This window comes from Delphinus delphis, chromosome 13 (assembly GCF_949987515.2).
Source record: "Delphinus delphis chromosome 13, mDelDel1.2, whole genome shotgun sequence".
Taxonomy (NCBI): Eukaryota; Metazoa; Chordata; class Mammalia; order Artiodactyla; family Delphinidae; genus Delphinus; species Delphinus delphis.
Window position 1 is genome coordinate 22,026,652 of NC_082695.1, and position 24,388 is coordinate 22,051,039.

General features: G+C 43.0%; 1 protein-coding gene across 2 annotated transcripts in view; it reads left to right on the top strand.

Annotated features, from left to right (window-relative positions):
* KREMEN1 (kringle containing transmembrane protein 1) overlaps nucleotides 1–24,388 on the top strand; it is a 64,267-nt gene that overhangs the window by 23,132 nt on the left and 16,747 nt on the right. For both annotated transcript variants that reach the window (XM_060028290.1, XM_060028291.1), the window contains exons 3-5: nucleotides 191–282; nucleotides 17,112–17,236; nucleotides 23,589–23,742. In XM_060028290.1, the coding sequence (XP_059884273.1) occupies nucleotides 191–282; nucleotides 17,112–17,236; nucleotides 23,589–23,742 (371 nt within the window). The remainder of the gene's footprint in view (nucleotides 1–190; nucleotides 283–17,111; nucleotides 17,237–23,588; nucleotides 23,743–24,388) is intronic.

The window sequence follows — 24,388 nt, forward strand, 5'->3', positions numbered from 1 at the left end:
TTTTTTCTTCTTCATAAGAGGTGGCATTAAAATCTATATGAATTATTAGAAATGACACAGAAGCTGAAGTGTTTTTTTGTTTTTTGTTTGTTTGTTTTTGGTGAGGGGCGTTTGGTAAAACTGAAAAGCAATGAGCCAGTTGACTTAAAACAATGGGAGTGTTACCAGGTGTGTCCTTTTCCCTCCACAGAAACCCAGACGGTGATGTGAGCCCCTGGTGCTACGTGGCGGAGCACGAGGATGGTGTCTACTGGAAGTACTGTGAGATTCCCGCCTGCCAGAGTAAGGCTCTAATGCACCCATGGCAGGTTTCGGGACCCTGAGCACTAGGCGTGCAGAGTGGAGGCCGCTGCCGGGGGCAGGTAGTGCAGGCAGGTGGATTTCCTGAAGCAGGTGAAAGGAGGAGCCACCTGGGCTGAGGATTTTCACTTCTCTTATGGAGGCTTTTCAGAAACGGGACTCTCAGCTTCTCTCAGGACCCATTCCCTTGATGGATAAGCCCAACCACAATTTCTGCTTCTGCTTGATTTCCTCATGCGGATTCTTTCTTGGATAGAGATGGCACCAGCTCAGTAGCAGTCCAGAAAAAAAAAAGTACCTTGCACTTTGGGGAATTAATTTTTTAGAATGAGGGAATTCCCTGGCGGTCCAGTGGTTAGGGCTCAGCACTCTCACTGCTGGGGCCCAGGTTCAGTCCCTAGTTGGGGAACTAAGATCTCTCAGGCCACATGGTGCCACCAAAAAAAAAATTTTTTTTTTTTTAGAATGAATGAATAGCCCTTTATAGACAGTAAAACTAAGTTATGATACTGCTTACTATTTAGATTTGATGTGATATGTCTCCTGAAAAATGGTGTTCAGTAAATATCTAATTAGATACCCTCCAAAGCCAATGTGATAGTCCCTTTCCTCACATTAGCATAAATATGTTCTATTGTTATTTTACGATAACTCACAACTTGTCACTCTCTACTATTGGAAAACCCACTTTCTTCTGTCTTTAGCACAAGACCTGTTTTCTAACTGGTTCATTCATTCATTCCCGTATTCAGTGTTTATTATCTGTAAGGTACAAAGGCAGAAAGATACCCTGACCCTCAGGGAATATGTGATGTGGCAGGGGATCTTAGAAAGATACTTTAAAACAAGGTGGAAACTGTTGTGGGAAGATTTAGAGTACAGGAACCAAAATCAAACATGGTACTGTAAGGCGTTTACTAATGCAGTGTTTATAATATCTTCTTAAATATGCCAAAGGAACAAGGTTTTTCAGTTCCTAGAGCTGAAGAAAAGGACAGCTCATTCATAATAATTCTACCTGTTTTTTTTTTCTTTTTCCTTATGATTTAAACCTACCCCTTGCCCTGCCTCGTCTCCCAGTCCTCAGGGCAGGAGGGTGTGTGTGGAGAGGGTATGGAGGTCCATGTGGGACCCGCGACCCTCTCCCTCCTGCCGACCACAGCGGTCTGAATTCTGCCTCAAGGGGACCAGTGCTCACTTTTCATGAACTAAACTTCCACATGTCACGACTGTCTGGCAGTCAGACCCTCACTTTGCTATCCTTCCAACCTGATATACCTTGATTCAGTCCCCCAAATTGAGAAAACAGTAAAGACCAGAACACTAGGCTTTTGCCCAGGCTGCTTAATCAAATTTTTAAAGTGAAAAACATCTCATTTGGCTCTAGTTATGTAAAAAAAGAAGGGGCAGGGGGAGAGGAAAGCAGATTTTCCTTGGTCCATTTGTTCTACACAAAGATAGTCTTTTAGTACCAGCCTATGTCATTCTCTCAGGAATGGCGAAGGGGGGATTTCAATCCGGTCGCTTTTATTTGGAAAGATAATCCTCAACTCGCATTTATAAAATATAATTTGGGCCAATGGGAGTGGACTCATGTGGTCACTGAGACTAAGTTCCAGAGGAGAGAATTATAGCAAAACAGTATGAACCACCTAAATTTCCCTCTAATCTGTAATATTTGTCAGATGTGCCTCACTGTCCCCAAAGAGAAAAATTAAATATTATTTTTCTTAAGGCCCTTTGGTAACTCTCTCAAAGCTTCTAAAGCCAGTCTTGAAATGATCAGGGTAGGGAGATATACAGAAGTTGGGAATGAGAACTGGGGAGCCCCTGGTTTGGGGGTGTGGGAGGAATGAGCAGTGTCTGGCTTTGGTTCTTCGGAAAACCCTTCTGTTCACCCTGTGGGCACCAGTGCTTCCCATGAAGCTGAGCCTCAGACCTTGAGTCTGGAAGGACATTGTGCTTCTAATGTGTCAGATTAACAAAGTTGAGAAAAACTTCTGTGCTGTTTGCAGCAAGAGACCTTGGTAATTGCCTGGTGGACTCAACTGAGATCCAGCCTGCCTATTTTAGGTCAGTTTTGCCCTATTTCTGGATGTGGAGTCATCATTTTCATGAATAATGCTAACCCTCTGTGTGAAGCCTGCTATTCATGATTAGCATTGAACTTGTCATACAGGAAAAGGCCTGTGACATGATCAGATTCCTGGAAAGTTCATATCTGAATATAACAGACCCAGCAGGAGCCAGGGGGAGTGAATGTTTAGGGACAAAGCTGAGTGTGGTTGAATGGTGGGCCATTGTGTGGAGACCGGAATTTCTGTTACGTAGAGAGCTAAAAGGAGCAGGGAGGCAGAGACAAGCCTGATTCAGAAGGGGGCAAAGAGAGATTTGAACTGTGCTCTTGACCTACGGAACATGGATCAGAACTTACTGTTAAAAGGAGAACAACTCTGAGGTAATTGGATTTGCTGTTTAAACTGCTTCTGCCAGTATGTTTCTCAGAAACCTCGTTCTTATTGCAGAGAGAAGAAATACAGATTTTTAAAAGGAAATTCCAACAGCATCAAGTTTACCACTCCTCTGTGTCCCGCCTTCTAAATCTCTAAGTCCTATTGGTTTGGCTACTGAGGGAGAAATCATTTGGCTTAATGTCCACCCCTCGCGCATCTGTCTGTTGTTAAATAATCATCCTCACCAGTCCAATTCCTCTTTATTTTATTGCTTTTGAGGGACATGCTGTGTAATGCTTAGCATGGCTTTTGTTTTGTTCTTTTACCTATAGATTCTTATAAAAGTTTTGTACAGTTTTTTAAAGTAAGTAATCTAGTTGAGGGGGAGCAGAACCTGCAAATGGCACTTAAAGGCAGATATAATTTTTTTCACATACCTGATTAGGGCCTGAGGCCACAGGCATGAGATATTTATCATGTTGGCTCCGAGAGCTATTTTTGGTTTGCTGTTCAATATTCACCTGATTTCTACAAACTCAACTATAAAAATTCATCTTTGAAATAGGGAAATTTGAATACAGGCTGAGTATTAGATTATATTAAGAAATCACTCTTAATTTTATTAGGTACAATAATGGCATGGTCGTTTACATATACAGAGAGTTCTTTTTTCTTTTTTTATTTTGCGGTATGCGGGCCTCTCATTGTCGTGGCCTCTCCCGTTGCGGAGCACAGGCTCCGGACACACAGGCTCAGTGGCCATGGCTCACGGGCCCAGCCTCTCCGCGGCATGTGGGATCTTCCCGGACCGGAACACGAACCCATGTCCCCTGCATCGGCAGGCGGACTCTCAACCACTGTGCCACTAGGGAAGCCCAAGAATGGTTTTTTAAAAGTGGCTATTTGTTGATGCTGGGTAAGGGCCTCATATTCTTTCCTACTTTTGTGTATAGTTGAAAGTTTCAATTATAAAAATAATTTTTGTAATACTAAAAAATTTTATAACATTTAAAAAATTTAAAAGTGAATGTGTAAATACATTCAAAGTATCTGGATTCAAATGTGTAACATGACTAAGCTAAATTGTAGTACTTTTTAAATATAACTCACAGGTATTTGAGTTATTTATTAAGGTTAGTTATTAAAGTTTTAGTTATTAAACTTATTAAAACTATTAGTTATTTAAAGTTATTAAAACTATTAGTTATTAGAGTTAGTTATTTAAAATTAGTTATTAGAGTTTAAAATCACAAGGACTTTAGAAGTGATTAGCTGTGACAAATGACATTATTTAAGCTCTAACCATATACCAGACCTTGTACAAAGTAGAGGACACAGGGTGGCATGATCTTCAGCCTGTGGGGAGCCCCTAGTTTAGGACTGAAGGCCGACATATAAACAGATCAGCAAATGTGAGATACTCTGTAATAAGTGAGATGAGCAAAAGAATGGGAGCACTAAAGGGGGGCATCTGCCCTGGCACGGTGGGTGGCAGGCCTGCTCTTTGTCAGAGGGCTTCTGGAAGGAGTGGGGTCTTAGTTCAGGGCTTCTCCCACTGTAAGGTACATACCATCACCAAGGATCTTATTAAAGTGCAGATTCTGATTCAGTAGTTCTGGGACAGATCTGGGACTCTGCATTTCTAACACACCCCTGGGATGCTGGCACTGCAGGACCACACTTCAAGCAGCCAGGTTCTAGGTGTTAGGGTTGGGCAAAGGGAACAGTTTACATGCGTATACACACACACACACACACACACGTGAATTCCCAAGCAAAATCAGTGTTGCTGAGATATCAGTTTTAAGAAGGAAGGACAGGAGATGAGGTCCGAGAAGAATTAGATGGGGCCAGATAATGTTCTGGGTACAGACTTGACCCAAGAAGATAGTGATGAGGCTGAGGGGAGTGTGGAGGGTCAGAAGGAAACATTTCTCCATAACTTCTTAAGCCTCTGTATTAGGGATATGGGATGAGGTTTCTCCCTCCTAATCCGTGAGAAGTTCTCTAGTGATTGTATCATATTCTCCCAGACCAGCCTAAGAGGATGCCAGCAATGGCACCTCTGCCATATGGGAACTTCGGTCAGTCTCACTGACTCAATTTCCTTTTATTTAAATGATACCCTGACTTTGTTAAAACAGATTTGTTGTTCCTTACAAAAGTGCAACCCCCAAAACAGGATTTGAAACCTGCCGATTGTGATCCCTAATAAGAGTTTTTCAAGTTCAGACTTCGAGTTTTAAAGTTCAGACTGAGTTTTTAAAGTTCAGACTTTGAGTAAAAAGCCAAGGGCACTTTGGTAGTAGTGGTCAAAGCAGTCTCTCAATTATAGAAAATGTTTCGTTTTTGTCAGCACTTTCTGCATTTTAATGTCAGCACTGATTTTTAAACATTTTAGCTTTTATTTCAGTTATTATTGAGTACCTAGTACGTGTACAGCACTTATATTCACATTATCTTATTAACCTTTTCAACAATTCTATGAAGCAGGTGGTATGTCCTCTCCCGCCTGCTCCCCTTGGTCAGATGAGAAAATGAAGCTGGAGTGGTTAAGTGATTTGATGAGGATTACCCTCTGAGCCAAATAGGATTTGAATCTAGGACTCCTAATGGCAAGACCAGTGCCATTTCTGTCCAGTACTTGAGAACAGCCCCATTTCCTTTATTTCCTTAAAAGCGGGAACCTTGAGATGGATCCAGGCTACTGTTGAGGTCATTCTTGAGAATTTTTCTTTGTGGATTGTTTGGGAATTAGAGTTTGAAATTCTGATAGTATGCTGAATTATTAGGATTGCCTTTTTGACATTGTAGAAACCAAAGGATTAACTCAGTGGCGACAGAGGGTCTGCAGTTCAAGCTGTTAGCTCCAAGTCATTTTCTTTTCTTCTTTGAGTTTGGGAAATCCCAAGCCCCGGGAGTAAGCAGGCTGCGATGGTATCCAGGAAGCATTTGTTGCAGGCAGAGCCAGCTCTGGAGACTGTTGGGCCCATCTCCGCGGGTGTTCCCAGCCCAGCTGTTCTCAGCTGGGAAGCGGCTCCCCAGAAGTGGACCTTTTGTTTGAAACCCTGCATCAGCAGCCTTGTCCAGGCCTCAGGGTCTCTCCCAGCACCGTGTTTCCATTGCACTGGCTGAACCTCACCTTGAAAAAGACACATCTCAGCACGTCACTAACACTTTACAGCTAAAGTGAAACCTTAAACTTTAGCTGGTAGCCAAAGAAAAGATGAACGTTAATAATATGAATTATGCCGACTCATTTTTTACCTTTTCTCTCTTTCCACTACAATTATTTAATGTTTTTGTCTAATTGAACCCTTTTAGACTACCCAAATTAGCATGGTCAGAATCCTGTTTTTGATTGTTTATTCTTGCTTGATGTGAGCAGTTTTGTTTTCCCAACTGGACTAAGCTGTTCAAATATCGGCACAGGGGTAGCTCTGGAATCTCTGAAGGAGAGACTTAAGGTGGAGGGGTACTCGAGGGTTTCTCTGAAAGCTGTGTTTGCTCAGCCGGCCCCCTCATTTTACTTGGACTGTATGTTTATTTACAGAGGGGTACTGATGGAATTTATTGGGGCTTTCCCTCCTCGAGCCATATATTTTAAAAATCTTCCACAACATCTAGCACTGTGGAGGCTGTAACAGGTGCTCACTAAATATTCTTGCTGATGTGATGTCATATCTCTCCCAAGAAGAGAGACAACACAATCTAGTGGAAAGAATGTGGCCTCCAGAGTCATACCGGCTTAGGTTGTAATCATTACTCGCTTAATAGCTCACGGCCAAATGACTCTCCTCTGAGCCTTGGTTTCCACATCTCTACCTTTCAGGGTTATTTTGAAGATTAGATGAGTAAAATACACATGACTCTGAGTCCAGGACCTAGCAGAGGGAAGGCATGCAAGTAACAGCGTGGATTGTGGTGGCCTGTGCTTTCTCCAAGACATAAACCACCATTGGCATGCTCCTGTCATCTAATTCCTAAACAGGTTATTCCTGACCTGCATTTTATTTCTTTCTGTTCCTGCTTTATATGACTGGCCCCAGGGCCCCGGAGCTGTGCCTCAGCTGCTCGGAGGCCGTTCCCCTGGGGCCTGATGCGACACTGCACTCGGGGAGCACAGGAGGCCCCACATTCGTTCTGACAGTGCAGTTTTATGGTTTCAGATCTGGCATATACTCGATTACTCATTGTTTTTGGCAGTGGATATTATTTAATTTTTCACTAAAAAAATACAGACTTTCTGAACCAAATGGATATTTTCCTCAGCGACAGTTATGTATATCACATTTCCAAAATGTTCTAAAGCAAAGTTGTGTAAAGCATACTAATAACTTAAAAAGGGAAAATCATTTAGATCAATAAGGGCAATTTTACTGTAAAATCTTTACACCAGCACTTGCCTGTAAGGAGTATACATAAACATAAGAAATAGTCCCTACCCTCAATCTTATGATGTAATTAGGAATCTGAGTTATAAACACAGGAGAAAATTGGAGACCAGCCCACCAATTATATAAATAAGATTGAATTATGAGGTAGAGGGCTGTGAGTTTTTGAAGATGAGAGGGCTCCGTGAGGGTTGGGGAGCTGGAGGCATTGTTATCGAGTAAGGCTGGTGGGGCTGGACGGGTCAGGGCACAGCAGGTCAGGGAACAGCTGGACAGAGACTTGGAGGAAGGACACGGGATTGCCATGCACGCTGGTGGGAGCCAAGATGCCTGAGGAAAGGAGCAGACAGAGAGGAACCGGGTCAGAACCTTGAAAGCCAGGGCTGATTAGTTGGCAGCTGACACGCTGAAAGCCCTCGTTCAGGAAGATGAGCCCAGTGTCCCTTAGAGGGTAGATCGGGGGAGGGACGTTTGGGGAGGAGAGAATGGGTGTAGATTTCTAAACGCAGGAGATGAGGGCCTGGGCGGTGGTGGCAGCAGTGAGATCATGCAGGAAGGGTTAATCCAAGACGCATTTAGGAAGAAGTCAGAACTTGACAAGTGGAATATATAAGGGATGAAACAGCAGGAAGAGTAAAAGATGCCTCTGTGGTTCTTTGCCTGGGATATTTGTGGTGTCCCAGAAAAAAAGTTCAAGTCAGACTGAGCTCTTCTTCCCAGAGACACAGCTGTATCATTCCTCTTGAACTTGGACTGAACTTTTGTCAAGTAAGGTGTTTCAGTTGTCTGTTACTGCATCAGAAACCACCCCAAACCCCAATGGCTTAAAACAACAACAACTTGTCATTTCTCCTGACTCTGTGGGTTGGCTGAGTTTCAGCTCGGCCATGCTTCTACTGCTCTTACCTGGGCTCAGTCGGGTGGCTGCATCCACCTGGGGGCTCTCCTGGGGCTGGGATATCCAAGACAGCTTCAGGCCTCTACCTGGGCAACCTCTCTTTCCAACAGCATACTTAGACCTCTTATAGGGTGGCTGGCTTCCAAGAGAAGCTTCCAGTCCCCTTAAGAAGTGAACTCAGAAGTCCACCATATTCTGTTAATCAAAGCAAGTCACAAGGTCAGTCCAGATTCAAGAGGAGAAGAAATTGATTCCAAGTTTAAAGTGGGGAGTCACACACATGTATGACATAAGTGGGGAGGGGAGAAATGATTAGACCCTCCTTTGGAGACTGTCTACCGCATTATATCACCAGAAATTAAGTTTCAAAGAAGGAACTCGTACCAGAGGAGAACTATCTCTGTGATACATCAGGGTTATATGGGGGTCAGGATCCTTAGGAACTCTTACCACTTTCCCCTAAAGGTAAAATTTCAAAGCGGAAGAAAAAGCGGTGTTTACTTATTTATTTGGGTGAGTCGATAACGAGACTCAGAGACATAAGTAGGGCTGCTTTGAAGAATCAGAGTGACTGAAAACGAGAATTGATGTTTAGAAATAAAGTTATAGAGGTAGAGGGATTCCCTGGTGGTCCAGTGGTTAAGACTCCATGCTTCCACTGCAGGGTGCACGGGTTCAATCCCTGGTGGGGGAACTAAGATCCCGCATGCTGCACAGCATGGCCAAAAAAAGAAAAAAAACTTTAAAAAAAAGTTATAGAGGTAGAAAGGGGCCATATTATGATAGGACTTGGACCAAACTGGTGGCTGTCAGGTTTGGAACGGAAGTTATAGATGGACAGGATGGGGTACAGTGTGCTCATAGTCATGGGCTGAGAGTGTGGAATAATCCACGCTTAGCCTATTGATGCTCTGAAGGAGGTATTTGAATTGGCTGGTCCTCTGATAGGACACCAGTGGTATCATCTCATGTGTACTTAGTCCTTATTCCCACGGAAGGGAGAATTCAGCTACTGAGGCACCAATGTGGAGTCCCTGAGACAGAAGATAGTCTCTGCCACACGAGGTTAAATGACATTTAAAATAAGCAGTCACCGCCCCCGCCTTCTGTAGCAGGAAACAAATTGCTTGTTCTTGAGAACTTGCCCATCAAGAATTTAATAGAAGCAGGTATACTTATATCATTTTGATGTTTTTGTCAATGTTTCCAAACAATGTACTTTGAAATCAGATCACTTCTTATTCATTTTTATATAATTCTCCTGATGCTCTTCATCACACATTAGTGATCAGAAATAAGATGCAATTCCCCAATCCCTGCCTGCAAGACCTGAGTAGGGTCTTACTGTAAGTTGAAGGGAGTTTTGCCTTAAGTCATGGATTGTGCAAGAATGAACTGCTGTTGGGTTTGACTGATTGTATATGGGTTGTGGTGTGGTGTATCTGAAGGCTATTGAATGCAACTTACAATGCTTAATAAAAATCTTTATTCTTGTAGTATAAAAAAATAAGCAGTCACTGCATGGTTTCTGAAGAACCAAATTTTTATTTGTAAGAAAAAGTAAGAGGAGTTCTGTACAGCCAGGGAAGAGTTTTCTAAAATGTAGAACTTTGCTTCTGGTTTCTCGCTCTTTTTTTTTTTTTTTTTTTTTTTTTGGCGGTACGCGGGCCTCTCACTGTTGTGGCCTCTCCCGTTGCGGAGCACAGGCTCCAGACACGCAGGTTCAGCGGCCGTGGCTCACGGGCCCAGCCGCTCTGTGGCATGTGGGATCTTCCTGGACCGGGGCACAAACCCGTGTCCCCTGCATCGGCAGGCGGACTCTCAACTACTGCGCCACCAGGGAAGCCCTGCTTCTGGTTTCTTAAACAAATATCTCAGATTTGGTCAGAGCACTGGAATAGAAAACACAGTAATGGGTCAGGACTTCTTAAGCAAATTACCATCTGAAGATTTTTATTCAGATTGAGCTTGTACAATAAAAGCCATGTTTTCTGTGTTTGTCAGGAATTGTTAGATTGCGAGGAATAGAACTCACTCAAGCTAACTTGAGCAAAAGAGATTTATTTATTGGAAGGACACTGGGAGTATATTGCAGAAGTCAATACCTGTGTCCCAAGCACCTGGGAAGGAAGTACCCACTCTTGCCATTTCTCTTTGGGGCCACATGGCCTCCCGTCTATGCCTCTCTCTCAGTATGGTGTCCATTCTTCTTCCTCTTTGTGGACCAACAGAATCAGCTCACTCATCCACTCACGTGCTCCAAACGTGGCTGGTTGCCTTAATCCCTACTTGACTGAACCCTACAAGTCCAGTGCCTGTAATTCACTTACTGGAATCCAGTTCCACCTTCCTGGGAGAGAGGATCTGGTGGCCCCAGTGGGAGTCAGCTGTGGCCAGAGGATGGGTGGGGTTCTTTGGCCTGTCCCCACCCAGCAGCAGTTACGGTAGCAGGTAGCAGGTCCTCTGAGACAGTGGTTCTCAGAAAAGGGCTGTTGGCTGTGGAGGCCCCCATGGAGGTGTGTTTAGCACCTTCACAATGAGGCCACAGTCATATCCAAATGTAATGGCTATTTAGGAAGCCTGCCTGGTTGCTTCCCAACAGTTCCTTGTGGTAGTAAAAGAACAATAGTTCTTGGATTAATCCGAAGAGAGAACCATCTTCCCTCAGCCACCTCTAAAACTTTTATCTCTGTCAGGAACTCTGAACATCTGAAGAGGTTGTTGGTAATTAACTGTCACATTTTAAAGCATCAAGTATGATAAACAAGGGGTCCATTTATATTTTAAGATGATTTTTAAAAATTGAATGTGTTGGAGCCTCTTTGGTAAGAAAAAAATGCATGACCAAGCAACAGGACTTTAAAGTGGTCTTGAAAGTAAAAAGGAATCTGAGGACAAATATCCTTTTTCAAATTGACTTTTCCTCCCTGCTTCTGGGAAGAGCTAAGGGTGGGACACAGTCTGGAAATCCACTCAGTTGACTAGTCATGCTTTTGAAGACGACAATGACGTGTCTTCTCTGGCGAGACTTCGAGCCACACTTTCCAGTGCGAGTCAGAGGCAGTGACAGCCCTCAGAGGCCAGCCTTGTGGGACACAGGGCACTGAGGGACTGCGTGTTTGCAGATTCAGTCCTTATTCTCAGGAAGTCACTGTCGTTTAGCTCCCAGACTGTCCCCATGAGGAAAGGGGGGGGGGCAGGGACACCAAGAAAAATACTGTGGAGTGAGAATCTGCCACTCTAGAGCTGACCTCTGCTCTCCAGTTAGTTCCATCTTGTGTGTCCCCATGCAAGGCCCTTAACCTTGCTGAACTGCAGCTTCTCAGTCACCTAGGAAGCACATCACCTGTCCCACCTTCTTGAAAGGGACCTGAGTTTCATGTGAAAGGCTCGCATGGCAGTGCACTGTATCTAGCCAGATGTAAGAGGTTAATATTTTAATATCTAGAATCAAACCCGGTTTTCCAAGGTGGCTGCCTTTGACTTTATCTTTTAAGTCAATGCTATTTTACTCTTCTTTTTTTTTTAAATTAATTTATTTATTTTTGGCTGCATTGGGTCTTCCTTGTTGCACATGGGCTTTCTCTAGTTGCGGCGAGCGGGGGCTATTCTTCGTTGCGGTGCGTGGGCTTTTCATTGTCGTGGCTTCTCTTGTTGCAGAGCATGGGCTCTAGGCGCACCGGCTTCCGTAGTTGTGGTATGCAGGCTCAGTAGTTGTGGCTTGCGGGCTCCAGGGTGCAGGCTCAGTAGTTGTGGCACCGGGGCTTAGTTGCTCCACGGCATGTGGGATCTTCCCAGACCAGGGCTTGAACTCGTGTCCCCTGCATTGGCTGGCAGGTTCTTAACCACTGTGCCACCAGGGAAGTCCCATTTTACTCTTCTGTTAACCGAGCAGGTTATTCTTGTTGGTGTGGTAAATGATGAAAGTCTTGTTGTATATAATGATAACAAACACTGTTTATTCAGCACATACTATATTGCCAGGCCTTGTGGTGTTTACTTTATTTTTATTTACATTATCTAATTTTAATTCTCACAAGAACCCTTTGAGGCCCATATTGTTCCTCATTCCACTGTGGACGAACCTCAGCTTAGAAAGGCCATGGTGGAGGGGCCAGAGTTAAGCCTGGGGTCCTTCTGACTCGAAAGCCCACATTTGTGAATGCTGCAAAATGCTGGCTGCTTCTGGACAGGTGATGGTAGCACCAGTGCTCTTCAGAACGTTGCCAAGAACTGGGAAGTGAGCAAGCAAAAAACAACCCCTGAGCTACAGTATGGTCGGCCGAAAGTGGGAAGTGGTAAAGGCCTTCCCTCTTTCAGAAACTATTATTTTCCACACAGTTCTAATAAGCTCGATAGTTTTCTTCTAAGCCTAAGAAGCAGAAAATTAAGAAGAGGATAAGCAAGGACCACAGGCACGAACAGTAGCAAGTAGATGCTAAGACTCCTTCCAGTTCTAATGTTCTGAGGGTTCAGCTGCCCCAACAGTAACCACGGAGACAGGTTAACTATTAAAGTCAGACACAGGAACACAGAAAAGCACACCAGTCTGGGACCATTTGGTGACGTACATCTGGTGACCTCAAGCCACCAAGAAAAACTTACAAGTGTGTAAGTTAAACTAAGTTTTTTAAAAAAAATAGCTAATGCATTTTAGAAAAGTTTCATCCAAAATGATAAAGATAGAATTTTAAGTTTTAAAGTTAACCTTTAATGGAGAACTTGGTTATCTGGAATGGTGTTTCCAGATAGTCAAAGAGGACAGAGAGGAGTCAAAACCAATGGGTACTGGCTGTAAGTGGACGTCATGATGCAGATCAGCTCTGCCTTTCACTCTGCTCTGCTCTCTCGACTCCCTGCTGCCTAAGAGGTACCTCTCTCTCTCCATGAGTTCAGCTGGCAGTGTGGGACACATTTGTTCACTCAGCACACAGTTTTAGAGCACCTGCTGTATGGCTAGGACCATGCTAGGCCCTGGGAATACAAGTGGGCAGAAGGTACAGTCCTACCCTTAAGTTGTTCATGGTTAACTGGGGAGAGAGACACATAAACAAGTGTTTAGAATCAAGCTTAGCATAGGCTGCTGTAGGACTACACAGCAGGGGCGTATAACCTGTTTTGTGGGATGGGAGGATGATGGGAGGCCCATGGGGCTTCCCAAGGGAAATGATGCTCAGGCTGCAATCTTAAGCAGGGAAGAGCATTATAAGCAGAAGAAACAGACTTTTGTAAGAAAGTCCAGAGGCCATAGAGCAATGTGCAGGTGGGAAACTTGCAGATGCACTATGATTTATCTTGGCTTTCATATAGAATGTGAGCCGAGGGATAGAGAGAGGGGTCATGCCGATGGGGGTGGGGTAGGGGAACAGCACAGATCAGGCAGGACCTTGTGTACCATGTGAGAGAGTTTGGACTTTATCCTGAAGGGCAGCATGGGAGCTTTGAGGGTTTTAGGCAGGGCTCCTGCATACCTCTGCATCTCCTGCTGCTTTTCCCTCTCTTTCACTGGTCATACTCACTACTTTGTGTTCCTGCAAAGGCCAAGGTTGTTCTTGCCTTAGGCCTTTGCCCTTGGCCTTCCTCTGCCTGGAATGTACTGTAAAGATTACTCTGCTTGCAGTGTACTAACTAGATTAGAATAGGGTGAGCCTAGGAGCAGGGAAATGGAATAGGAGACTGATGGAATAGTCTGAGTGGGAGAACGGTGGCCTAAACGGGGGAAATGGCAGGCTGGATAGAGACGTGGACAGGTGTCTGCAGTATTTTAGGAGGTAGAATTGACAGTGTCTGGCAAGCGATTGACTTGGGTGTCAAGGATGATACCTAAGGCCATGGGTATTCAGAGGGGTGGAGCAGCAGCAGCATGGTGTGGTCTGATTTCCAGTGATCTACTTCCCGGTGCGTTTTGGGACCTCACTGCCCCACTGGAACATGAGCTGCCTGGATTTGCTCACCGAATTATTGTGAATAAAGCTTATAGGTTCCAGCTGCATCAATGCAAACTACGACCCTGTTTATGTCTAATCTTAACATTTATGATTATGTGCCTTGGGCTGTCTATAAATGAATACATAATATCATGCTTATTTGTGAACATAATGGAATAAATGAGAGAGAAATCAGAGTAAATGACCAAGACGATCATGATCAAGTAGCTCTTATTAAAAACCATTAAACGCATGGCTCAGGTTTCCATATGTAAAGCCCCTTTAACAAACTGGGCTTATAAGATATGCCTCCGACTAGAGATGCTTACTTAACTCACTGCATTTGTTTAAACTCTAAAATCCAGCCATTCCCAAGCTAGGCCCCCACTGAACACTGTGAACTCCTACTGCCTAGAGCTTTTCTGTTTGCATTTGCTTCTATAGAGATTTGGTTTGTTTCCGAAAGATGCATTGTAACATTTGTGTGGTGAGCCACTTTGTTATATTTGAACCATGTGTGATGCAAAGGAGAAGGGTAACCACTTGGCTTAGGGGGGAAGGATGACTCTTTGGGTTAACTTCCTGCCAATTTAAAATGAGCTGGTTAAATGTAGATGGTGACAGAAATTAAAAAGTGTGTATGTGTACATATATATATGATGCACACATATGCCTATATACATGTATATTTTTATATGCCAAAAACTAGTTTGGATATAAAGCTTACTAAACTGGACCATGCTGTTCTCCAGTCTTAAACATAAAGGAAAAGTGCTTCCTAAGAATCTATATGTCTCACTTTGGAATTGGATAATGTATAACTCTTGACTGACCTAGAAGTGCTTCTAGGACCAGGCCTCATTCATGTCTTTTTATAGCTGTAGTTATGTAAACTGTGAGGAGCCAAACAGAGAACGTAGGGAAAGGGCTTCATCTGATAGTGAAGTGATTCATAAATTAATAACACAGATGGAAAACTAAGGGGCAGAGAGGTTGATTTGTCCATGGCTCACAATAAATTCATTCCTTCATTCAATGAGCATATATTTAGTATGTGTTATATAGGTGTGTTAGTTGTCTATTGCTATATGACAAATTACTCTAAAATTTAATGAATCAAAACAACACACATTTTTTAATGACTTTTTTAAAAATTATTTTTATTTATTTATTTGGCTGCGTTGGGTCTTCGTTGCTGCACGTGGGCTTTCTCTAGTTGCGGCGAGCGGGGGCTACTCTTCGTCGCGGCGCACGGGCTTCTCATTGTGGTGGCTTCTCTTGTTGCGGAGCACTGGCTCTAGGCGCACAGGCTTCAGTGGTTGCGGCTCGCAGGCTCAGTAGTTGTGGCTTGCGGGCTCTAGAGCACAGACTCAGTAGCTGTGGCGCATGGGCGTAGTTGCTCCACGGCATGTGGGATCTTCCCGGACCAGGGCTCGAACCCATGTCCCCTGCATTGGCAGGCAGATTCTTAACCACTGCACCACCAGGAAAGCCCCAGCACACATTTATTATCTCACACTTTCTGTGGGCCAGGAAATCTGGGCATGGCTTAGCTGGGTCCTCTGCTTCAAGGTCTCTCATGTGTCTGCCAGGGCCGGGATCTCCTCTGAAGGTTCCTCTGGGGAAGGATCTACTTCAAGCATACATAGTTGTTGGTGGGATTCAGCCTTTGCAGAAACTGAAAGTCTCAGTTCCTTGCTGGCTGTTGGCTGAAGGCCATTCTCAGTTCCTTGCCATATGACATCTTGGGCATGATATGTTGCTTTAACAAAGTATATAAGCTGAGAGGGCGATAGAGAGAGTCTACTAGCAAGACTAACGTCACAGTCTCTTGTAACCCAATCACAGAAGTGGCGTCCCATCAACTTTGCCACGTTCTGTTGGACGAAAGCAAGTCACTCTTCCAGCCCACACTCAAGGGGAGGGGATCACACAAGGGCATGAACACCAGGAGGTAGGGATCATGGAGGGCCGTCTTTGAAAGCTGTCTACCACAGTTGGTATATATATTTAGGTTTCCTTATTCTCAGTTGCAGCTTTTTCTACTAGACCAGACCATCTGATTGTGTGAAACACTAATATGTTCACTGTGGTAAACAGAATAATCTCCTTCCCCAAAATGTCTATTTTGTAACCCCCAGAATCTTTAAGTGTAACCACACAGGTCCTTGTAACATAGAGGCAGGAGGACTAGAGTCAGAGAAGGTGATGTGATGATAGAAGCAGAGGGGGGCAAGCAGAGGCTGGGATGGGGCAGCCACAAGCCAAGGAATAGGGGCAGCTTCTAGGAGACGGAAAAGGCAAGGAACAGGTTGTCCCCTCGAGCGTGTGAAGGAACACAGCTCTGCTGACGCCTTGATTTTAGCCCCAAAAGACCCATTTAGTACATCTGACCTCCAGAACTGTTAAGATAATGAATTTATGCTACTTTAAGCCACTAGATTTGTGGTCATTTATTCCAGTAGCAATAGGAAACTAATACATTCACCAAAGGACCTGGTTAAACCAACTTGCGGGGCTTTTTAAGAAACAAGGGGAGGCATAAGGCATAGGATGGTGGGCTTCCAAGGGCTTTTTTGCTGTCCAGTGACTCTGAAACGTAATTTACATATTGTAGCTTCTCTGTTTTTAGGAAGTTATTCCTAGTTCTCATCAATACTAAATTCTATCAATATTGAACAGGTGAAAAATTTCTTAGGCTTAGTTATATGGGCCTCACTCGTCAAAATAAAACAAAAACATAGCAGCTAGCAGAGGACACTAAGGCTTCCTTTTTTTTTTTTTTTTTTTTGCGGTACGCGGGCCTCTAACTGCTGTGGCCTCCCCCATTGCGGAGCACAGGCTCCAGACATGCAGGCTCAGCGGCCTTGGCTCATGGGCCCAGCCGCTCTGCGGCATATGGGATCTTCCCAGACCGGGGCACGAACCCGTGTCCTCTGCATCGGCAGGCGGACTCTCAACTACTCCGCCACCAGGGAAGCCCAAGGTTTCCATTTTTAAAGCTTATTGCTTGTTATTCATTTGCACCTTAGGAGTGGAAATGTTGGCTGAGATGAGAGTACCTGATACAACACGCTTTTCCCTCTTGGTGTTCACAGCCAGATGTTGTAAAGTTCTTTTGTTTTTCTTTTTTCTTCAGTGCCTGGAAACCTTGGCTGCTACAAGGATCATGGAAACCCACCTCCTCTAACTGGTGCCAGTAAAACGTCTAACAGACTTACCATACAAACCTGTATCAGTTTTTGTCGGAGTCAAAGGTTCAAGGTAATGGTTCTGTGGCTATGTATCTATAGAAAAAGATAAAGGTGTAAGTGCATTCTGCTAAGATACCTTTAAAACATATAAATTTTAAAAAACAACCTGTGAAGCTATATGACTGTATACTTTTCTGCCAAGGAGAAGTTGGAGGAAGCGTGAGGCTTGGGATTCAAGGGCGTGAGGCAGCACTCTGTCCAAAGACTGCGAGAAAAGGGGAGGAAAAGCACCAATATCTGCATCCCAGTTTGACCTCCAACACAGTTACATGTGTCCTTGAGCCCCTGCATGTTATGAGCAGAGACATCTCTGGCTCCCTGGGGGATCTGGGAATAAGCCAAGGTAGTGGTTACTTCTTTGATACATTAGGGTGCCCTAGCCTGGACACCAGTCCAAAATAGTTTCTTTCCTTCCTATCCATTCTTCTATCTGAAACTCATTCGTCGGCCATGAAGGTTCAGTAATGCTCTTGTTTATTATATCAAAAAACAGAAAGAAAAGTCTTTCCCTCCCTCCCTCCCTCCCTCCCTCCCTCCCTTCCTTCCTTCCTTCCTTCCTCCCTTCCTTCCTTCCTTCTTCAGTCAAAAGATCATTAATCAGGCCCAAGCAAGGAGAATAGACTGGCAGGGTTCAGGGCCTCTGTGGGGCAGGTAGCTGAGCAAGGCAGTTAGCCCAACGTGATCAAGGGATTGGTTGCTTGCAAAAGATTGAGCGTATAAGTAACTATATTGAGGATAATGGGAGCCAGGTTTCTCATTATTAGAGAAGAAAGCCAGGGAAAACTGGAATGAAGTCTATAGTGTTGGACAAGGATTGAAGTTATTAGTGTAGTGCATGGTTTCTGATACATATATATAGAGAAGTAAATTTAACTATAAAAGTGTGTGTGTGTATGTATGTATGTATATACATGTATATTTCCTAGGTCTGTCCACTGAAAAGGCCTGGGAACAGTGCCACACTGGTAGTAAAGGTCACATTTAGCACTCATATCTTGGTTTATAAATACTGTTCTCCATTAAAAAGAACTAGGGCTCCTTGGAGAAAATTGCTGATTCTAGAGAAATCGCAAGATAAGGTTGTTGGGTTTTTTTTTCTGAGAAAGCACAAGATGATCCTGAAACATCTTGTACAAGAAAGTAAGGAATGTGAGGGACTTGTCAAAAGGACACAGGAACCCACTTGGAGGGACTCCCACTGGCTAAATCTAACATAATTTGAGCTTCAAAACAAATAATAAGAATAATAAATATACTCCATTAAATAAAATAAGAATCTGCAAATTCACGCTGATATAAAAAAATAACTGAATACTACCAAATGTAAAATAGATAGCTAGTGGGAAGCAGCCACATAGCACAGGGAGATCAACTTGGTGCTTTGTGACCACCTAGAGGGGTGGGATAGGGAGGGTGGGAAGGAGATGCAAGAGGGAGGAGATATGGGGATATATGTATAGCTGATTCACTTTGTTATAGAGCAGAAACTAACACACCATGGTAAAGCAATTATACTCCAATAAAGATGTTAAAAAAAAAAGTGAACAAATAAATGAGGAGAAGAAAAGCATTTCCTTACAGGAGAATGCCAACTAATAAATGTAGAAGAAATGATGGAATTAGAAAATTCACCATTTGGCCACCATCATAGTAATAATTGATTCAGAGAACAAATATCAAGGTATGTAAATATTCCACATCCTCATGGATGGTGAGTAAAAGTTTTACTAGTGAGTGAAAGTTGCATGAGGAATAGGATATTTATATAGCTTCAGAGATCTCCCCACAAAATACTACCATAAAGGGAAAACAAGTAATTCTACAGTGAAGAAAACTGGCGTACACTACCATATGCAGGTGATCAAAGTTAGTATCACCAGTGATGGGACCACTAGACGTTGTGTCTCACCTGACCTGTCAAGAGCATAACATCACTTTGGTGATTGTCTGCCAAAAATGTGTAATATGAATATAAGCATGAAACACTAGGTAAATCTGAAACGAGGGACATTCTACAAAATAGCCTTTATTCTTCAGAAATGTTAAGGTCACAAAGGTCAAGGAAGGCCTGCAGCTATTCCAGATTGAAGGAGACTGAGGAGACCCGACAGCTAAGTATGTCTGTGATGCTGGATTGGATCCTTTTCTACAAAGGCAGTTGCCAACTTGAATGTGGGTCTCTAGGTGAGAGGGAAAGGGCAGTTCTTTGTATTATTCTTGCAACTTTTCTGTAGGTTTGGAATTATTTCAGAATGAAAATACAGCATAAGTATTTGAGAAAACACAACACCCATTAATGAGAAAAGTCATAAGCAAACTAGGACGAGAAGGGAACTTCCTCAATTTGATTACGAGCATCTACCAAAAACGCTAAAGCTAAATTTATGTTCAGTGGTGAAAGGTTCAGTGCTTTACATGTACGATCAGGAACAAACAGTGAGACCCACTGCCACCTCTTCTGATCAGCATTGTATTGGAGGTCCTTTCCAATAAAATAAGGAAAGAAAAGTAAATAAAAGGCATGTAGGTTGGAAAGGGAGAAGTAAAATTTTCTTTATTTATGGACAAGATGATCATGTATGTAGACATAAGGAATCTATGAGAAAGCTATTAGAACTAATAAGTAGATTTAGCAGGGTTGCAGTTTATAAGGTCATACACAAAAATTAGTTGCATTTCTATATACTAAAAGTGAACAATTAAATTTTCAATTTAAAAATTAATTTTAAAAATAATTTTTAATTAAAGTTTTATTTTAAAAATTAAAACAAAAATTTAAATGCTATTTACAGTAGCATAAATAACAGAAATAAGTTTAACAAAGGATATTGAAGACCTATACACTGAATACTACATGGCAAGGGAAAATTAAAGACGATCTAAATGAATGGAGACATAGACATTGTTCATAGATCAGAAGGCTCAATATTGTTATAATGTCAGTTTTCCCCAAATTGATCTATAGATTCAATACAATCCTAATCAAAATCATACCAGATTTTTTAAATTGACAAGCTGATCCTAGAATTTATATGGAAAGGCAAAGAACTTAGAATAATCAAAATAATTTTTAAAGAGATCATCCTAGGAGGACTTGCCCTGCATGATCTCAAGACTTTCTGTAAAGCTACAGTAATCAAGACAGTAGTATTGGCATACAAATAGTCACATAGATCATGAGTCAGATTTGGCATGTGGGCCAAATCCTACCACCCACATATTTCTGTAAAAAAAAAAAAAAAGTTTTATTGACACACAGCCACACCCATTCCTGTATATATTGTCCAGGCCTGCTTTCATGTTTAGTCATTGAGAAGAGACCGTGTGACCCACAAAGCTGAAAACATTTACTGTATGACCTTTTATAGAAGTTTTCCAACCTTTGTTATAGATCAATGGAACTGGATAGAGAGTCCAGAAATAGACCTGCACTTAGATGGACAGTTGATTTTCAACAGAGATGCCAAGGTAATTCAGTGGGAGAGAGGATAGTCTTTCAACAAATGGTTCTGGAGAACTGGAGCTCTTTATGAAAAACATGAACCCCTGTCCTTACATCACATCATAACTTCAAATTATACTACTGAAAAAATAGCTATAGTACTGACATAAAGATGGACATATAAGCCAATGGAATAGAATTTAGAGTCCAGAGATAAACCCATACATTTATCTAAGGCCAATTGATTTTTTTTTAAGTTTCTTTTTTATGTGGACCATTTTTTTAAAGTCTTTATTAAGTTTGTTACAGTATTGCTTCTGTTTTATGTTTTGGTTTTTTGGCCCTGAGGCATGTGGGATCTTAGCTCCCCGAACAGGGATCGAACCCACATCCCCTGCATTGGAAGGCAAAGTCTTAACCACTGGGCCGCCAGGGAAGTCCCAAGGCTAATTGATATTTGACAAGGGTGCCATATCATTCAATGGGGAAAGAATAGTCTTTTCAACAAATAGTGCTGGGACAACTGGATATCCACATGGAAAAAGAATGAATTTGGACCCCTACCTCATATTACATATGAAAATTAATTAAAAATGGATCACAGGCCTACATGTAATAGCTAAAACTATAAAAGTTTAGAAAGAAGTACGGGTACAAATATACATGACCTTGGATTAAGCAGTGGTTTTTTTAGTTATGATACCAAAAGCACAAACAAACAAAGAAAAAATAGGTAAATTGGACTTCATCAAAATTTAAAACGTCTGTGTATCAGGGACACTATTAAGAAAGTGAAAAAGCAACTCACAGAATAGAGAAAATATTTGCAAAACATATATCTGAATAAAAATCTAATGCCCAGAATATATAAAGAACTCTTACAATGTGACAATGAAAAGACAAGCAACCCAACTAAAAAATGAGCAAACGATCTGTAGATTTTTATTTATTTATTTATTTATTTATTTATTTATTTTTGGCTGCATTGGGTCTTTGTTGCTGCGCATGGGCTTTCTCTAGTTGTGGCTAACGGGGGCTACTCTTTGTTGCCGGTGCACAGCCTTCTCATTGCGGTGGCTTCTCTTGTTGTGGAGCATGGGCTTTAGGCACGCGGGCTTCAGTAGTTGTGGCATGCGGGCTCAGTAGTTGTGGCTCTCAGGCTGTAGAGTGCAGGCTCAATAGTTGTGGTACATGGGCTTAGTTGCTCCACGGCATAGTTGTGGCTAGCGGGGGCTACTCTTCGTTGCGGTGCACAGGCTTCTTATTGTGGTGGCTTCTCGTGTTGTGGAGCATGGGCTCTAGGCACGCAGGCTTCAGTAGTTGTGGCACGCGGGCTCAGTAGTTGTGGCTCACAGGCTGTAGAGCGCAGGCTCAGTAGTTGTGGCTCACGGGCTTAGTTGCTCCAGGCATGTGGGATCTTCCCAGACCAAGGCTCAAACCCTTGTCCCCGGCATTGGCAGGCGGATTCTTGACCCCTGTGCCACCAGGGAAGCCCTGATGAGCAAAGGATTTGAATAGACATTTCTCCATAGAAGATGTACAAATGGCCAATAAGCACATGAAAAGATGCTGAATATTACTAGTCTTTAGGGAAATGCAAATCAAAACCAATCAGATACCACTTCATATAATAAATAACCTAGGACAGCTGTAATTTTTTTTAAACGACAAAAGCAAGTGTTAGTGAGGTTGTAGAGAAATTACAACCCAGAAATCTCATTTCTAGGTATTTACCCTAGAGAAAGGAAAACTTACGTTCACACAAAAATCTACACAAATGTTTATAGCAGCTCTATTTTATAATTATGAAAAACTAAAAACAACTCAATGGATTAACAAACTGTGGTACATTCATACAACAGACTACTGCTCAGCAAATTATAAAATACATGCGTCAATTTGGATGAACCTCAGAGACATTATGCTGAGTAAAAGAAGCCACTCTCAAAACATAACATACTGTATGATTCCATGTACAGTATACAATGTCTTAGTCCATTCTGGCTGCTGTTACAAAATGGTTGGCTTAAACCAAGCATTCATTTCTCATGGTTCTAAAGGCTGAGAAGTCCAAAATCAAGGCTTTGGCAGATTTGGTGTCTGGTGATGGCCCGTTTCCTGGTTCATAGATGGCCATCTTCTCACTGTGTCCTCGCATGGCAGAAGGGGCAAGGGGGTCTCTTTTATAAAGGCTCTAACCCCATTCATGAGAGCAAGCCCTCACTTCCCAGAGGTCTCACCACTAAGTACCATCACATTGGGAATTAGCTTTCAACATATAAATTTCGGGGGTTGGGGGGGACACCGGCATTCAGTCTATAGCGTATGACATACTCGAAAAGATAAAACTATAGTATAGAAAACTAATTAGTGGTTGCCAGGGGTTCTAGAGGGAGAACTATTATATAAAGCGATAGCACAAGGAAGGTTCCTGGGGTGATGCACCTGTTCTGTATCCTGATTGTAGTGGTGGGTGTACAAATCTATACATAGGTTAAAATTCATAGGACTGTGTACCATATAAATAGTCGTACTGTATGGTAATATAAAAAATAAAAATGTTAAATGGGGCCTAGAGTAAGTTTTCTGTGAGTACTAACTTTAAAGCATTTACCACCTGGCACATAGTAAACATTCAATAAAGTGTTTAGCTGTTATTATTATTAATGTTTCAAGTTAATGAGATTCCCCCCTGCCTTTAACTTACTTAAATACAGTAGAAATGCAAACATTAATAAGGGATGCTTACTGAAGGGGAAGCACCGTGGTGGTGTGTAGTTACCAGTCCACATGTAATGAAGTGTGGTGAGGGCTGGGAAGACGAAGTGCTTGCTTGCTGGGGGCCAAACCTGCCAGGCTCCTTCAGGCCACCGACACCCCTGACTGACGCTTACCAAGTGCTGCTTCTCTGTCGTGGCAGTTTGCCGGGATGGAGTCAGGCTATGCTTGCTTCTGTGGAAACAGTCCTGATTACTGGAAGTACGGGGAGGCAGCCAGTACTGAGTGCAACAGCGTCTGCTTCGGGGATCACACCCAGCCCTGTGGGGGCGATGGCAGGATCATCGTCTTTGACAGTGAGTATGCCCTGTGCCCGGCACTGTCCAAGGCACAGGAACCCTGGGCCAGGGGAACCAGCCTGCCCCTGCTTCCTCCCTCCCCGTTATCCATTCATTCACTTGGCAATACTTATTAAGCACCTACTACAGGCCAGGCAGTCACTGACCAGACCCTGGGGATACAGCACTGAACCAGAAGACTCTAGAAGGGAGCACAGACGTTTAACAAGTAATTACTTACAGTTGTGCCCTGGCCTATTGTGAGATGCTCAGACAACCTAGAAAAGATAATAGGGACACTGATGTAATGGTTCAGTATCAGCTTTAAGATCCTCTTGTTTAATGTAATTTGCAAGCCCTTTTAGTGTTTTCTGAGGCATCTGAGATCTTACTGTGATAAGATCACACACATCTTACTGTGATAGAGCAGAGAAGAGATGCAAAGCTTCGAGTTATCTTTCCAGGCCTGGTACTGAGTGTGCTCTGACCCACCCATCTCCTCCCTGACCCGCCACTCCGCCACTCTGTGAGATGCTGGCCAGGGCAGAGCATCTAAACGGGGTATGGCCTGGGGCCTTGACCTCTTCAACCGCTGGCCCACTTGATCCCCCGTAATCCACCCACATCTATGCGGTGGTAATGAGAGTTTGCAAGCGCCCTTGTA